The 18,226-nt window shown below is 43.4% G+C and overlaps 1 protein-coding gene across 5 annotated transcripts in view; it reads left to right on the top strand.

Moving 5' to 3' along the window:
- The window catches only part of LOC146817381 (uncharacterized), a 67,941-nt gene that overhangs the window by 6,262 nt on the left and 43,453 nt on the right, over positions 1 to 18,226 (top strand). For 3 of the 5 annotated variants that reach the window (XM_085610982.1, XM_085610985.1, XM_085610984.1), the window contains 2 exons: positions 6,917 to 7,007; positions 7,461 to 7,521. The exons of 1 other annotated variant lie outside the window; for it this stretch is intronic. In XM_085610982.1, the coding sequence (XP_085467108.1) occupies positions 6,917 to 7,007; positions 7,461 to 7,521 (152 nt within the window). The remainder of the gene's footprint in view (positions 1 to 6,916; positions 7,008 to 7,460; positions 7,522 to 18,226) is intronic. One more of the 5 variants, XR_014963000.1, reaches the window with a different exon arrangement.

Below are 18,226 nucleotides of genomic sequence, written 5' to 3'. Positions count from 1 at the left end.
TGGTTCAAGGTGAGGGCGATGAATAAGGTAAAGGGGCCTGCTGGCACTTGACATTAACCTTTCGGATAAGTTACTTTGTAAAGGAAGGTCGAGATACTGATGTGTTGCTTGCACAATCTATGAGCTGTTCATCTGCCCTATGTCCTGCTTCTCAAAACAATTATGTATGATCTGGCTGATCTTATGAACGGTGTTCTCATAACAATGTTTGCTTAACTGTGACGAAGGTTGTCACTTATCATTTCACAATGAGTGGTGTCTATGTGATTAAAAGGCTACGCCCTTGATTACACCACAGTAATGACTATTGTCCATCTCCTTGGGAGTTATGCAGTGGGGCGCAGCGAGTGGCACGGTGTGAGCGCACTATGAAGGTGCACCCGGCACGTAGCAGAGGGGCGCCCTTAGTCGCGGTACGGGGAGGAGCAGCCAAGGGTGGAAAGTTGTCCTTCTTTGGTGTCGCCACAATGGAGGGGTCGCGCCCAAGACATCATTGTCGGCCGCCCAAGGGGGCAGCAGCTTTATAAGGCCCCGCAAGGCAAGGGATCGGCCTCTTTTTCCCTTCACTGAGCACCGGGATCCATCACACCGGATTCGCACAACCACCCACCCACCCTGGCAAGAAGGCAGAATGTGGCGGAATTGATAGAATTTCTTGCAGAAGAAATGGGGGCTACCCCAAACGTGGACTGATTTACTGGACTTTCCCCTTGGAAGGGGGTTGATTAATGTGGGCACTGGGCAGGCAGGAGGGGAGACTGACCTGCTGGTGGTCCTGGACCTTTCTGCCCTACCCCGGGATGCCAGAAATTGAACATTTTGGGGGACTTTGCCTAGTGGTAGGTATCCCCTGGCAGGGATGGACCGCAATGTGGTGCCCTGGAAGTTAGTAATAAAGGGATGCCCTTGGTTTAAGGTGAGGGCAATGAATAAGGTAATGGGGCCTGCTGGCACTTGACATTAACCTTTCGGAAAAGTTACTTTGTAAAGGAAGGTCGAGATACTGATGTGTTGCTTGCACAATCTATGAGCTGTTCATCTGCCCTATGTCCTGCTTCTCAAAACAATTATGTATGATCTGACTGATCTTATGAACGATGTTCTCATAACAATGTTTGCTTAACTGTGACGAAGGTTGTCACTTATCATTTCACAATGAGTGGTGTCTATGTGATTAAAAGGCTACGCCCTTGGTTAAACCACAGTAATGACTATTGTCCATCTCCTTGGGAGTGATGCAGTTGGGCGCAGCCAGTGGCACGTGTGAGCGCACTAATAACGCAACCTTACATGATTACAAACAAGCAGACATACATGTTTAAATGACATAATACGGTTTGATGCAGCTCTGTTTACTCATTAACAACTTGTTTTGAAAAACGTAATCAGAAATGTGTTTACCTGAGAATAGTATTGTGTTAATCTTTAGCTTTGGCAACTCTTTGACAGAGAAAAAGAATGTAAGATGGACTTGCACACTAGGCTATCCTCCCCAGTTTAAAACACCCGTCCTGCACAATAAAGTCCCAACTACCAAACCGAACATTCTCTATTCTCACACCCCCACACCATACCATTCTTTGTTACACCCACCCATTCCATCCCTATCAGGAGCTCAGCATGCCCCCACCATCCCAAGTCATTCATCACACCCATTCCCGGTACTATGTACCATATGGAGCACTAAGGATACGCTGCGGCAGGAATTTAATAACTTGCCACATCGGATGTCGAAACCTTGCCTCAGATAAAGGCAGAAAACATCAGAAAATGTTTTCTGATTTCCACAAAAGGTCTTTGGCTGACGTATCTGGTTCAATGTGAAAATTAGCATAATCCTAATACTACTGTGTTAATACTGTGTACATTTTGAGGTGAGATTTAAAATAAATGGTAATTGCTATGGAAAAGATATGCAGAAAGTGATTTCAGGGGGGAGTGGAGAATTAGACAAGTTATACGCTACCAGTGCACCTCTGTAAAGCTACACAATCAGTGTAGTTGCAGTGGTTCTACTTCTATCTGCACTAGAGGAGCACTTTTGTCTGCCTTCATTGGGCCCTATGTGCTTCTTCCAAAACATATTTCCCCTAGAGGATAATATATGTAGACCACCCTCTGGAAAGTTTGCATTCTATAGGCTGAGAGTGTACTAGTGTTGCCTTTGTTCATGCTCTTTTGTTTTGATATGAAATAAATACAGTTGCAGACTTTGATGTGTTAATTATTCGACTATTGTAATAATTAGGCCATGGCAACAATTCACATTACAGGAATCTGTATCTACCTATGTGCCCTGCTTTTCAGCAAGGGCCGTCCTACTGGCTGAACAAAGAAGGGATAAAGGGCAGACATGTTTAAACTATCACCTGTAGAATTATCATTTTTATGGTGTACCCACAGATTTTTGCATTGACTGTTTTTTTAGGCAGTAGAACTCTGTGCACTTTGCCCTCTGCTAACCTATAGTAAAAGAAAAGTGCCTGTGCTCTCCCTTTCAACATGATGACATTAGCATACCCCTCATTAGTATATTTAACTTATCTGTAAGTCCCTAGGAAATGTTGCAATGTATACCAAAGGCCTGTAAGTTAAATGCCACTAGTGGACTGCAGCATTTCCTGTGCCACCCACTGCAGTGACAGTGCTAACATGACGTAGGATGACAAGTGGTAGCATATGTGGTAGCATATGTGTGCAGTTATAAACTGCAAATTCGACCAATAGCAAGGTTGGCAACTCAAAAGGAAAGCATTCGGATACAATCTTAAATTTAATAATGTTATCTATGGTTTGGAAACAGCTACAAATGTCATTTGTAGACTTTTATAACTATTTAGCAAATGCTCAATCTATTGGTGAAGTCAGATTTCTGCTAAATATTTTTGAAAAGGTACTTTTAGAAAGTTACCTTTTCCCTGCCTAAACCCTTTAGAGGCACATTTGCATGAACTCCAAATGTCATCTGGCAGCTGAATAGCCCTTTGATGCGGTGTAAAAACTATTCTCAGAGCAGGACAAAGTACTTGAGTGTAGGGAGATGTCTCTGTTCCTCTGGCAAGATGACCACTGGGGCTGTGTCCAGGAACTTTATTACCTTCAAAGAGCCCTACCTTGTCACAGGCAAATGTTAGCTGATGCGTAGGCAGGACCTGCCATTGTTGACCAGAAAGTGAGGCACCAATCCCATGAGAGAGAAGCTGACCCTAGACCTCACCTAGAATGACCATAGAGGAGGTGTTGCTCAAAGGTGAGGAAGTGGCCAGGAGTTTCTCCCACCCACAGGCTGGTGCTAGCATGCATGTGGCATCTTCAGTAGCCTCCTCAGAACTCTTTCTAACCCTGTGGAAGAACACAAAAGAACTGTTCCTCCTGTCTGAGACATAAAAAGAGCCGAATACACTGGACCTGTTCTCCCTTTTGTACCCAGAACAAAGAGGTAGACTCCAAGGGTCAGAAGACTGATCTGTTCAAGCAAACAAGAATGTAATAACAGACAAGAAGCCTTTTTCTTCAACTACCCAAATGACTAGTTCCAATTTCACCTGATATGGACCTAGCTGATGGCCTCTGCTTGAATTAGTTTTGACTCCCAAGGGCTGACCCCAAGATCCTGGACGCTTGCCTGATAACCAATTGTACTCCTCCTAAAGTTTGTTTAAACCTTGGTCTTAGAAACATTTGGACTTCGAAGGATTTGGACAAAAAAGGTGAAACCGATCCACTGAAGGTGCATTGCCTATTACCCAAAGATTCAGGTGGCTCCTGCTCAAAAACGTTTTGCAACAGCAAATCTGATTCAGTGCGAGCTAGTGGAGAAGGTATTCAGCCTTGTGGTGGCTAAGTCAGAAAGTAGAATCTTTGACCGGGATGAACCTGGTTGGTGTGTCAAGCCCATTGGTCAGCCTGAAAACATGGCTAGGTCCTGGTCTTGTGCTAAAATAGACTATCATTGGAGCATCACTCTTTTTGTTACTCAAACCTTTAAAAAACATACTTCCAGGTCTGCTAATTGGATTTTTGTTGTTTAGGGCCATTTTGTTTATTAAACTGTACTCTATATTTCTAATGCAGTCTGTTTTTTTTTTGCTTAGCGTTTTGACTTTATTACTGTGTTTGTACTATGTAAATACTTTACACATTGCACTAAATTGAGTGTGTCTACTCTGAGCCGTAGCTACCAGCATTTTGAAATCAGGTTAGGTTAGTCACTTTTAGGGTACACCCTGACAAGAGATGTGAATACTCTTTGAGATAGGCAGTCACCCACCCACAGTAATAATTCAATTTCTTAAAATGGACAAACTCCAAAGCCCAAGCTAACCACTCTCTCTCACTGAAGATGATAGCAACCAAGTGATAGTGATATTTTGCCATGAGGTTATTCTATCCTGATCACATAATCAAGATGAGACTGGACAAAAAACTTTGTACTTTGATTGAAATATGGCTGACTTATTCAAAGGCTGTAACACTCAATGGCCCAGAACACGTACATAGTACCATTCTCTGTAACACATTTTGAGACAGCTGAAAATGACATGATAAATTTTGTAATACACATTTCTACCTCAAAAACATGAAAATCAATGTAAAGGAGCAGTGGTTAGAAAATTTTTTATTCTGAGATGTTACATTGCAATACTGTTTTAAACTAATCACTGGGCAACTTTACTAATCTTTCACAGTACAAACACTAGAGGTGTGCAAAGTTTTTCATTATATTAGCAAAGTTTTGCAAATTTGCAACAATTGGTGTTGCTCGAATATGAATTTACCTTGAAAAAATGAAAAGACAAGGGGCGTTTGGCAAAACAGGAGCATGTTGATTTAATCAAACTCAGTGGCCGGGAGAGCATCAACAGAGTCGAGTCCGAAGACAGTCTCAATGTACAGAGGTTTTGGCCAGTTATGTATACAATCCTTGAGGTACAAAAAATTATTATTAAACTCACACAAAATATAGGGTAGCAATCTAGAAGAAAGTCTAGACTAAATAGAAGGGAAAAAAGGTGGAAGTGAATGAGCACAACATTGTTGTGGACGAAAACCCTCACTCACCCGAGGGTGACATGCTTCATCCTTGGGTTTCTCCAAACACATGAGGACCGGAAGGTACCTCATGTGGGCTACAATTTAATCCAAGAGGGAAGGAGCAGGAGTATTAAGCACGTGTTGGTTCTACCAACTCAATATGGTGAGGAGGGGCAGAGTGCTAAAGGATGAGTGAGAAAGTGTATTAAAAACTACCTACTTAGGGATAACAACTTTATTCCTCCTTCCTAGGTGGTAGTGGTTAAAATACCATGTAACGCACTTCTCAATTATACGAGTTTTCATCCCCGTGCCCTCCGTGATAATCCTCCTATAGGACAATATCTACGATTAATTTAGCATGTATCACAAGCATGCAACCACGTTGAGTGAACACCTCCACATCCGACACTACCCTACACGATTGATACAGAATGCGAAGAAGAGAGCTAAGAACAATAATCGCTAGGCATTGCTAGAGACATATGTGAAACATCCCACCAATCGCTTGGTATGTGTCAGCACCTTCAGCCATCTCAGCGCTACTATCAAGAAAGCTATTAATTCAAATTGGCACATCTTGAACAAAGGCAAAAAAACTGAGAGGCCCCTTTTTGCCTTTAAACGCAGTAGGAATCTTGGGAATATATTGGTACACTCTCGGCCGAGAGTGTTACAAGAAAGAAACCAGGTACGGACCATCCATACTGGCTTACCGGTTCAGGGACATTCTCCCTGTGGTAAATGTGTGGTTTGTCATTTGACCACACGGACGCTCCAACTTGACTTGGGTTTAAAAACACTGGGTACTTACTAGTCATACCAATTGTAATTCTGAAGCGGTGATATATTTGATACAATGCCCATGTAAGTTTTACTACGTCGTTATGACTCCCCGAAAAGTTAAAACCAGGATGATTGAACACAAGAGTTCAATCAAATGTAAGAAATCCAACACCAAACTTACCAGACACTTCCTTTATGTGGGACACACAGAGAGAGATCTAAGATGGGTAGTACTGGACAAACCCCATTACCATAGAGATATGGGACCCCTTGAAACTGTGTTGTTCCGCAGAGAACAAAGATGGGTGTTCAGATAGAAGAGCCATCATAAAGGCCTTAATGATGACATACCCTGGTGTGCTGTGGGCTCTCAATAACACATATAACAGGTGGCACACCTTGCGGCTGCATGGTGATTGATAGAGATATATACACTTGTTATTAAGCTGTTCACCCCCTAGTAGAGGTACCATTTTATAAGGCCTGATATTCCATCATAGGAACTCCGAATGAGGAAAGAATGCTAATATGACACTTTATTATAGAGTAAGTGTTGTCTACGCTCTTGCCCTTCATTGTGAAGATCCCTTTTGAAATAGTATACACAACATAACGTGATGTGCATCACAAGATTTCGGGCACTTGATTTCAGATATATATATTAATGGGTGATCTTTTGTATATCTGATCTCGACTTTGCACATATGATGAACTTCCCCGCAAATATCAGAGAGAGAAAAGCACGCGTAGAAGGGCCATTATACACGGACGCTATTGGAGCGGCATGTTTATTTTGCGGGTTAGAGGAATTGCTGCCAATAATCTTGCCCTTCACTGTTTACATTCTTTTATAAATAGTATACAAAACATCACGTAAGATACACTTCTTGAGGCATCTTACGAGTTTTTTTGTGTACTCGACTGCTGATATAATTATGAATAGGTGTTCCAATGCACTCGATCTCGACTTTTAAACATGAGGCACTTCTTTTTTTTTAAATCGCAGAATGAGAGATAAACACGTTAAAGAGGGCTGATACACACGGCCGCAATTGGAGCGGCATGTTGATCTTGTGTGTTTACTTTGTCTCTATAGTTATGGGACCTGGCGTGCACGTGACATGGACGCCATGTGTCCCGTGCACCCTGCCCCCTTCTTTGAAGCAACAACCGCGCGTTCACAGCAGGTGAGCTAACCGCTCCATTTTCAGCTCTGTGCCATATGAGATTAGCTTGTAACCCGGTTCGACAGGGTGTCGAGAATGGAGAATATGGACACTATTTTTGGGGTATGTAGCTCCTTGTTGCCTTAGTTGCTTTAGTGTATGTATTACCACATAGGAAACTCCTACTGCGAGTCGAGGCGAGTGTAATACGTGGGCAATACCAGAACATGGGTCATTTAACTATTGAGCCTACCATCATACATTGCTCAGATACAGCAATTGGATTGATAATTGGTATCTCTCTGAAACATAAGCAAGTAGATAAAGATTATTTTATACAACCGATATTTCCCATATATCGCAGGGAACAGGATAGTATATTACTCTTTCTACAGTCTAGTTATCATTTTGCTGTGGTGTCTGCAAGAGGCTATTAATCATGTTATTGTGTACATATTTTTAACCCTCTACTAGAATAACGGACATATTGAGATATCCGGTAGAAGGTTGAGTTGGCATTACATACTACACTTAGGTAAGCACCTTTTTGACAGATGAATTATATTCTGAAATGAGATGCTTTTACACCCTTTTGAAAGGCTACTGTTAAGTTGGGATGTATTATTATTTTTTTCCAGAGCCTCCTGACCGATCTTATTGATCCACATATGGGCATGGTGGTCAAGAGATTTATGTAATTTGCACTGTGTGTCTGAGAGCAACTTACTCCAAAAACTTGTGAAATCATGTGAAATGCAGAATTGACATTTAGCTCTATATTTTTGTGCTTAATGCATCTTCGCACCCATTTTGCACACAAGGATGAACATAAAAACTCAAGTGCCATGAGCAACATCCACCAATGTTCTGCTTTGTGGCATAATTTCAGAACTTTGATATGATACGTGTTACATAAAAATATGCAAGATCTCACCGACATAATAGAAATTTTGCCAATGCCTAGATTTAAAAACTCAGAAGCTGATTTAGAGAGTGGAGGACAGTCTTTACTCCATTAGTGTGATGTTATATTTTAATCCATTGCCTTGACAAAGTACCAGTTCCCCAGATCTAGAGATTCTTGCTGATACAGCAAACGTGACTTACATTTTCAGGAACTGCTGTCACAAAGGTTTGACTAATCCTGCTATTCTTATTTTCAATGGGCTTAGTTAGTTTTTTAACAGTGGCAAAAAGTTATTTTGAAGAACTTTTTGAGGATTCTATCTTATGGGTGTAGTGGCTAGTTTTCTCCTTAAGAATCATGTTTTTGCAGATTACTAATGAACGCCTAAACAATTCTTTTTTCATAGGTTCCTATTTGAGCCTCAATTGCCTTTCTAGCCTGCGACAGGACTGTTTTTTGGAGACTCAGACTTTCTGAAAACCAAGTTTTGGAAGGTGAAGTTCTGAGACTTTTTTGGGCCTTAAGTGGTGCTAACTAATTAAGGGTGGAATTGATCCACTGATGGTAGGAACTGGCTGCAATGTCAAGGTCATGAGAAACTATAACAGGGGCTAGGGTAGATATTTTTGAAACTGTGTTACTGGTGTGCCACGGGAAGAGTGCCTTAAGGGTGATGGCCTTGCAATCCCAGGAACATTTGAAGAACGTTTAAGGTTAAACATAACTGCTAAGTGGTCAGACCAAGCCAAAGGAAGGGATGGAAGATTTTGGAGATGGGGGTGATCAGAAATAAAACATTGAGCAGGGGAGCTGCCAATTGTGTGGATCCTTTGACCAGTTGTTCTAGGCCGAAGCTATCCATCACATCCATAAAGAGGGTCTTTGTTATTGTTTAGTGGGTTCTCTAGATGAAAATTGAAATCAACAAGAGTCAGCTTTAATGTCAAGGAGTTGGCATAGATTAAAGGTAGAGGCCACACTGGGGCTAGGGAGGTGGTAAATAGGTAATCCATTTAAAGTATAATGCTTAGTAAGCTTGATTTCAAAAGATAAAGATTCAGGCTCTTGAAAGCCATTGTGTCTAACAAATGAAGTATTAAAAAACTATGATAAATCATGGCACCGCCTCTTTTCCCCTACAAGATCTAATCTGAAGAGAAAGTAGCCTGCTGGGACCACAACTGAAAGTTCGGGTCCGGAGCCTTCATCAGCCCAGGTCTCTGTGACAAAAGCAATATCTAAGGGTTACATCTCAAGGAAGTAAGCTAATTCAAGTGCATGTTTAATCAGGGAGCAAGAATTAATGAGGTACAGCGACAAGTCCCAAAAAGATTGTATGGTTTGGGGCTTGCTTGTGGCCTCAATAGGCCTCAGTTTTAAATCCTAAAATTTAATATGGTGAGCATACAACTGGGAAAAGCAAGGCAGTCCAGATGGCTATCTGGACTCAAGATAGGCCCATGGCAGCACTTACCTGAATGATACAAACTGGACAACTGATCCGTAGAGTAGTGCATAGGGTCACTGAGCTGTGGAGCACAACTAGCATAGTGGCTGGCACTGAGCGCAGTCCGAGGATGGATAGGCGCATATTGGCTTGCCTTAGGTGTCCCAGCAGTGGCGAATTTGAATCTCACCATCGGAGGGGGAGTGTCAGCGGGCATGATAAGACAACGATTTCAGCACAGGCTAAAACAGTGCTTGGGGAGGAAAATAAAAACAAAACAACGGTCCAGCAAGCACCATGTTCTGCCACAAGCTCCCTTGCGGCAGACACTACTGGTAAAACAACACATACTAAAGAAAAAAAGGTTGAAACCAAAGAACACATAAAATAAGAATAAGAATAAAATGAATTACAAGGAAGGACTAAGAAGCCCTTTGAAGATGGTGCTGCTAATATGCTGTGGAACCAGGCAGTTCCAAAACCACACTTATGCTGCATACAAGGAAATGAAATTACTTCAGTAGCAGTTGCAACTACCTACAACAAGGCAGTGCAGACGCGCTATGGTGGTGAATTTGAGGCTTGGCATTGGAGGGGGTGTGTCAGGGGTGTGATGACACAGCACTTGTAGCACAGGCTAACAACAGTGCTTGGCGAGGGATTTAAAAACAAAACAAGGGTCCCTCGTGTTCTGCTGCAATGTTTATGTTTATTGTATTGTAAATATTTATTATGGTTTTGAATATTTAAATGGTTTATTTGAATAATTAGTATTTTATTGAACTTTCATTTTTTAATTTTAATGTAAGTTTATTATTTATAATTTAAGTTGAATTTTTACTTTAGCATTATTACATTTTTATGTCATTTGAATATTCAATTGATTAATAATTATGTACATTTCTAATTAACTAGTATGCATTTTTTTGTTTTAGATAAAATACTAACATTTTATAATTGTATTTCATGGTAACATTTCTACAATTTATTTTATATTGAATATTGCTTTCGATTTCATTTGTTTAAGTATTATTCTTTGTTGTTGTTTTATTGCTTATTCAATTTACTTTTTGGCGTTCAGTATTTTTTGTGTAGTATGAAGTGTAGTGATTTTTGCATGAATTTATTAAAATGTTTAATTCATTATAATTCATTTTGCTATTTTTTAATTGTAATGTACCTTTTCTTATTGTACATAGTGTGCATCGGTTTTAAATGTATTTACATTATTTTATATTGTTAGATGATGAAAGGTTTAAAAAAAACTTATGACTTACAATGAATTATGTAACCACTCTGAAGTCTAACACTTACCCTTTTGTTGTTTTGATCAAAGTGGGAATAGTAAATCGAACCCCTCTGAAGTCCAACACCTTAACTGCTGTTGCTTGGATTGGATTGGGAATAGTAAATCTAACCCCTCGGAAGTCCCACACTGTCCCTACTGTTGCTTAGGCTCTGGAGTGGGAATAGTATCATTTGCATTTGTTGAAAAAAGTTGCTTTACGTTTTTTTATGTTAACAATTTTATTGTTACTCTTTTAATATATAATATTTATATGTAATAATGTTACTCTTAATCATATTTTTGTTAAAATATGCATAATTATTTGAATTATATATTTGGTTTAAAGTATTTTAGAGAACTATTTTTTATATATTCGTTTAAATATTTAAATCAGTTTGCAATTTTTTGTTCTGTAAATGTGTGTTTGTTCATTTAAATTTTGCATCACTTTTAATATTTAAAAATTAGATATATAAAAAAATTTGTTTAATTTTTTAAAATATTTTTTAAAGAATCCAAAATATCCCTTGAGTGAGTGTTTCTATCTTTCAGAGGAATTTTTTGATTTATGGGCTGGGGGCTGCACGAGACGCCATGCACAACTCCCATGGTGCCAGCACGGCATTTGTGGCAAAATAAAAAAACAATTTTTTTGTTTTACATTTCTTTATTAATTTCATGAACACATATAACATGTACCTGAAATACAATGCACATTCCCCTCTGCATGTCCTACCTGTCGAAGGACTAACAGGGTCGGCATGAGGAGCACACTTCTACACACTAAAAAGAAACAAATTCACCCCCCTACCCCCACCCTACCCCTCCCTTGCTTCAGATACAACTCATAAAAGATAACATTAGAAAGTCTCTCTTACACCGCAGGCCATGATGCCTATGTCTGGGAGTCCTCATTGCATCACCATCCCCAGGTGTCTTCTGAGGCGGATCGGACACAATAGTCTCAAATATTTAGGGCAAGTTAGTTCCCTGAATTCGGAGGACAACAGCGATAAGAAGGGCTCCCACATGTCCTGGAAAGAGGCCCCAGGGTGAACGAGAGTTAGCGAATGTTTTTTCCATCTCCAGGATTCCCCACAGTCTGTGTAGCCATCCAACATGTGTTGGTGTTGTCGCCTTCCCCCAGTGTGAGAGGACGTTTTGCAAGGCTACCCCCAGAGCCAGTGCCATTTGTTTACCCCACTGAGATCTGAGTGGAAAGATACGAGAGTTGGGCAGACCTAGGAGGATGTATGATGGGAAACAAGTTATTTGGGTGTCAAAATGGGTATCAATATCATCCAGTTACTGTTGCCAATATTGAGTGAGGTGTGGGCAGTCCCATAAAAGGTGAGTTGGGGTACCGTATGACCCGCAGGCCCTCCAGCAGAGTGGGCTACATGCTGGGTTGACTCTGCGCAGTCTTTGGCTGACTGACCTTGGAAAGGTATAAATTACGAGGTCTGCCTGTTTTAGCAAGAAAAGGAATCCCCCATAGTGGTTGCTTGGCTAACGACCTGTCCATGACCAGCCAGTGTTTCTCGGACTCTGGTCTGGACCATTCAACCAAGGCACACAACTGGACTGCCCAGCAATATTCCTGTAGACCTCTAACCTCCCTCAAAGAGGGTCCTGTTCATAGTTCTTTACTCAACCGGGGCCACTGATCCCTCCACGTGAAGCGTGCTATGACTCTCTGTAGGGAGTGTAGCACTACCGAAGGAGGGGCCACTGGGAGGGCATGAAATACGTGTATGATTTCGGGGTAAAATAGTAATTTTTATCGCTGCGATTCTGCCCAACCAGGAGAGGGAGTGTGATCGCCATTTACGTAGATAGTCACAAACCTGTCTCAGCACTGCTGTATAATTTAGGAAGACCGTGGTCTGTATGCTGGGCGTGAGTTGTAGCCCTAGGTAGGGAATATGCTCCATTGCTAATGATACGACCGTTGGAATAACTGCCGCGTTGCTGGGCTGAACGTCAGGTCAAGGGCCTGAGATTTGGTGACATTGATCTTAAAACCCGACGCCAATGCAAACTGCTCTAGCTTAGCCAGCAAGGTGGGGAGCGACTGCTCTGGTTGTTCCAGGGTGACCACCACATCATCTGCATAGAGACTAATCTTGTGAACGTCCGTTCCAAACCTTACCCCAGTGATCAAAGGGTCATCTCTCACCCTTTGGGCCATGGGCTCCATATAAAGGGCCAAATAGGATCGGTGAGAGAAGACACCCCTGCCTTGTCCCCTGTTGGATGGAGAAAGGGCCGAGACTACCCCGTTCACCCGGACCAAAGCCACCGGCACGGTGTAGCTGCTAAAAATCCAGTCAATTAATCGATCCTGAAGTCCAAAATGTTGCAGGTTAGCTTTAAGATAGGGCCAATGCACTCTATCAAAAGCCTTTTCAGCATCTACTGAAGCAATCTTGCGTTCATCCTGAAAGCCTTCGGCTGTGTCTATGATATGTAGGAGGCGCTTGGTGTTATCGGACCACTGGTGGCCAGTTAAAAACCCAGATAGATCTGGGTCGATTAACCCAGGAAGGCAGGGAGAGAGTCTCTGGACCAAGATACCAGTAAAGATTTTGAGATCCACATTAAGGAGTGAGATGGAATGGTAAGAGGCACAGTTACGCTTATCCTTCCCTGGTTTGGGTATAACATGGTTAGGCCTCTAACATGGTATGTGGCATGGGGGATGTAGACCCGATCGAGTTGAAAACTCTCACGAGCAGAGGGGCTATCATGGCACAGAAGATTTTATAAAAATTAGAGGAAATGCTTTCCGGGCCTGGGGATTTGAGGGTTTTAGTTTGAAAATCGCACATAGAACTTCTTCTAACCAGATTGGCCACCTGGCTGGAAACTAGCCTGGAAGTTTGTACCCCTTGCAAATAGTGTTGGCGCCTCTGCAGGGAGGTCCTGTGCTTTGTATAGGGATCCTTAGTACTGTCGGAAGCTGTCTGCAATGTTGTGGTCAGAAGTTTGCTCCTGCCCCGAGCGATTTAAAAACCGAGGGGACAGAGGATGATTGTTGCTGCACCCTGTAGCTTGTTTGCCAAGAGCCTCCCACATCTATCACCCTTGGAATAGAATGCATGCCGCAGATGCAAACCGCATATTCTGCCCTGTCAACATCGAGATCCGCTAGTTGCGCCCTCACCGCAGTCAGCTGTTTCCAGACTCTGGGGGCTCCTGTCCTTTGGTGTATGTGTTCTACTTCCGCTAACTCTGCGGAGAGCTGATCCCTCTTTTCCCTCCGTATTTTATTGTCATTTACAGAGATGGCAATTATCTCCCCCTGATGACTGCCTTTAGTACATCCCACAGGGTAGCAATCAAAATATCAGGCGTGTCATTGATCGCCAGGTAATCCTTAATAGCCTTCGTAATATGCTGTACCATCGTAGGACACTGCAGTAGAGTCTCCCTCAACCTCCACAGAGAGGGGCGTGGACGAGGTTGAGCAAGGGTTATGTGCACTGCCAAGTGGTCTGATAGGGCACAAGGGAGAATCTCTATTTGCTGCGTTTGTTGAGACATAACCTCACTAGTCAGTATGTAATCAATTCTGGCGTAAGTCGTATGTGGGTGAGAATAGAATGTGTATTCTCTGGCTGATGGATGGCAAGACCTTTATGTGTCTGACAAACCAGCCTCTGCCGGTAGCTGTCTCCCTCGTTTAGAAAGGGCCCCCATCTGCTCGTATCGCTGAGCCGATCTGTCCATTGCTTTATCCAGGATAAGAGTAAGGTCTCCCCCCACTATCAGTGCCCTGTTCGGGAATCCAACAACTTCCATTATTGCCTCACACAGGAACTCTTCCTGCCCAGTGTTAGGGGCATAGACGGAGGCCAGAGTGAACACATGATGGCCCAAGGTGAATGTGTGCGCCAACCACCTCCCTTTTATTTCAGCTCGCTTGTGGCTTATTTTACCAGGAAAAGAGGTGGAAACTAAGTTCGCCACCCCTGCCATTTTGGAATTATGTGATGAGAATAGCTGGTGCGGAAACACTCTGGTACGCAATCTATGAGTGTCTCCAAAAAGCAGGTGGGTCATTTGTAAGAGACAAATGTGTGCTCATGAGTTCTCTAGGCATGCTAGTGTGGCCTTCTATTTGATCAAACTATTAAGGCCTTTTACATTGAGTGAGAGTATCTTGAGGTTCTCAGCCATCGGAGGAGGTCAGTGAGGTACCCAGCAAATTTCGAAAGGTGTAACGAACCCCAGGGCCAGCCCCGCAAGGATCAAAAGGCCTGCATGGCATCTGTGAGTCGTGTGCCGTGAGAGTGGAACATGACGGGCAACCTGTATGGGAGGGAGAAGAAGAACCACAACACACCAAATAAGAACAAACATAAACAATAAACAATAAACCCTGAGTTTCCATTGAGTCCTGGGTGTTCAAACCCATGGAAAGGCGTGAGATGTCCGCAGGGTCCGGCCCACCACTCCGCCCTGCCCAGGCCCCATGCGACTAGACCTGGGTCTAGGCCAATACAAGTTTCTGCATCGTCTCCCCCATCAATGCAACATTGCCCACTTTAGTTTATTCCACCCTGGCTGGCTGACCATTTGCCTCTCCTTTGTGATCGTCTCTGGATCCGGTATGAGGCGATGCGGGTAGTGTTCCACTCTCCTCCAACCAGCAAGGCCATTCGAGCGTCGGTCGGTCCCTTTTTGTGGAGGCTTATTCAATTCCTCGTCAGAGAGTCCAAGCACCTTTTGGGCCTCCCGCAGTGAGTGTCTAGACCAGCGAGCCATACCATTTAAAGATCAGATGGAAACGGTGTCCCCAGGAGTAAGAGATATCCTTAGCACGCAGGAAGGAGGTGATCGGTCTGAATCCTTTCTTTTTTGTAGAGTGGATGCTGCCAAGTCCTGGAAGAGAAGGGGTTTAACTGACTGAAATTCGATCGGATGCTTGCCTCGAGCCTCTCAAAGAATCTTCTCCTTGAGCTGAAAGTCGTGCATACATATAAGTATGTCTGGAGGGGGGGCCACAGCAGGTCTCCTCAGGCCCACTCAGTCAAGCTTGATCCGCAGCTCTGGCAGGGCCCCAAGGATGAAGCAAAAGAACTCCAACACTGCGGGATCGCCCGGATTCGAATGTTGTTCCTCCGGGAGTGGTTATCAAGGTCATCCGCGTAGGCTTGGAGGTCTAACTGCTGATCTTGCAGGCAGAGGCCCTCTTGCTGAAGATGTTCTCCTCGTCCCTCAGTGTCACCTGATTCGCGAGCGCGTCTACTCCGTCCCCCACTGAGTCCAGGTCTCTCTGTACCTCTCGTAGCTCTTGAGTTATCTCTTTTTTCATGGTATGAAAATCATCCTTCATGGAGGCGAAGAGGGACTCCAGAAAAGAAAGTGTTATCGGGCTGCCAGCTTCTGCCCCCTCATTATCTACGGTGTTGCCCAGAAAGGGTGAAGGAGTCCCAGTGCTTCCTGCACCAGATTTAAGCAGGAGATGTTTGACTGTCCGCTCTCTCTTGGCCTTGTTAAGCACCATGGCTATAGAACAGTGGGGTCCCCTTCTCAATGTTGAAGACGGCCCTGACCTGATAAAGGACTGTTGTAAGTCGCCTGTCCCGTGGCCACTTCTGCCTCACTATTCCCCTCAGGGGGGCAACCTCCAGAAGGAGATCTGTCAGACTACTCAGGCACAGAAGACACTCCGCAGAGGCCTGCCTCCCCCAGACCTCCTCCTCAGTCTCAGACACGCGGTGGATCGAGGTCCCCAAAGGCGGGGTTGGTGCAACTCCCAAGCTGGCTCCCCCCCGGATCTGATTTCGGGGGGGATTCGCTCTCAGTCTGGCCCCTCTCTATCTCACCAGGACAACCCTCACTGACGGACCTCTCTCCAGGGACTCCGGCTGGCTCCTTTAGCAGGGAGGCTTCGATATCCTCAGGCCTCACCCTGGGGAGCAATGTCGCAGTGGGGCCAAAAATCTGTTCCTGTCCAGCCCTGCCTGGGCAGTTCATTTCCAGCACAGGGGGGAGCGCACGAACAGCGATGGCTCCCCTTACCCGCTACCCGGGCCAGTTCCGCTCGCTCAGGGCTGGACCAGGCTCCTGGTCAGGGAGTCGCCCGAGAATCCACTTCTCGCCTCCCTCTCAGAAATGCAGCTTGTGCAGGAAAGGGCGGGGTGGGGAGAGGCACCCACATCCTGCTCACCTCTATCTCCTCTGTCCAGCGTCTCTCCCTCAAGCCCGCCCCCGCCTGCCGCTGTGCCTCCCAATCTCACCCAATCCGTCTCTGTCTGGCTGCTGCTGGTGCCATGGATCGCCGGAAGGCAGCCACCGCGTCTCCCACCTCACAGCACCAAGTGAGGCCGCCAGACTCTGGGAGCACCAGGCCAGGCACCAGTGGCACTCCCAGCCCAATCGACTCCCGGCAGGCAGGGGACAGGGATAGCACAGGATCAATGCTGTGTCCCAGCCGCTGTATGCAATTCAATCAGAGGGTGGGTCCTAGGTGGATTCCACGGAGGAGTGAGCAGGTATGTCCTACTCGTCTGCAATCTTGTCCACGCCCCTATGAAGAAACCATTTTTTAAAGATTTATATATATATGTGTGCGTGTGTATACACACATTCTTAATATGTTATTAAAAACTATTTATTTTAAACTATATTACTTTTAGTAATGTAAAATTGTAAATAAATCAATTATAATTCATTTTATTAATAAAACAATATACTTATCTTTTTGTGATATTCTCTTACACAATATGTTTACAGTATACTTTGGTACATTACATTTTTGGTATATAAACACGTAGGGCCCGATTCACAGAACTAACTTAAGACAAAATCCTAAACTTACTACCATTTTGGTATTCACAGAAGGCACTTACTCATTTCGGTATTCACAGAAGTTAGGAGTCCTAACTTTAGGACTCCTAAATGCCTTCTGTGAATACCAAAAGTCTTAAAATTAGGATTTTTCTCAGTTTAGTAGTAGTATAGTTAGCACTCCTAACTTTAGGACTCCTAAATGCCTTCTGTGAATACCGAAAGTCTTAAAATTAGGATTTTTCTCAATTTAGTAGTCCTAAGTTTAGGACTCCTAACTTTAGGACTCCTAAATGCCTTCTGTGAATACCGAAAGCCTTAAAATTAGGATTTTTCTCAGTTTAGTAGTAGTATAGTTAGGACTCCTAACTTTAGGACTCCTAAATGCCTTCTGTGAATACCGAAAGTCTTAAAATTAGGATTTTTCTCAATTTAGTAGTCCTAAGTTTAGACTTAGGACTACTAAATTGAGAAAAATCCTAATTTTAAGACTTTCGGTATTCACAGAAGGCATTTAGGAGTCCTAAAGTTAGGAGTCCTAACTATACTACTACTAAACTGAGAAAAATCCTAATTTTAAGGCTTTCGGTATTCACAGAAGGCATTTAGGAGTCCTAAAGTTAGGACTCCTAACTTCTGTGAATACCGAAATGAGTAAGTGCCTTCTGTGAATACTAAAATGAGTAAGTGCCTTCTGTGAATACCAAAATGGTAGTAAGTTTAGGATTTTGTCTTAAGTTAGTTCTGTGAATCGGGCCCAATATGTTTGTAAATAATATTTTTGACTCAATTTTCATGTT

Source organism: Triturus cristatus, chromosome 6 (assembly GCF_964204655.1).
Source record: "Triturus cristatus chromosome 6, aTriCri1.1, whole genome shotgun sequence".
NCBI classification, from domain to species: Eukaryota; Metazoa; Chordata; class Amphibia; order Caudata; family Salamandridae; genus Triturus; species Triturus cristatus.
The sequence above is the reverse complement of the archived record's forward strand: the minus strand, read 5'-3'. Positions and strand labels throughout refer to the sequence as shown.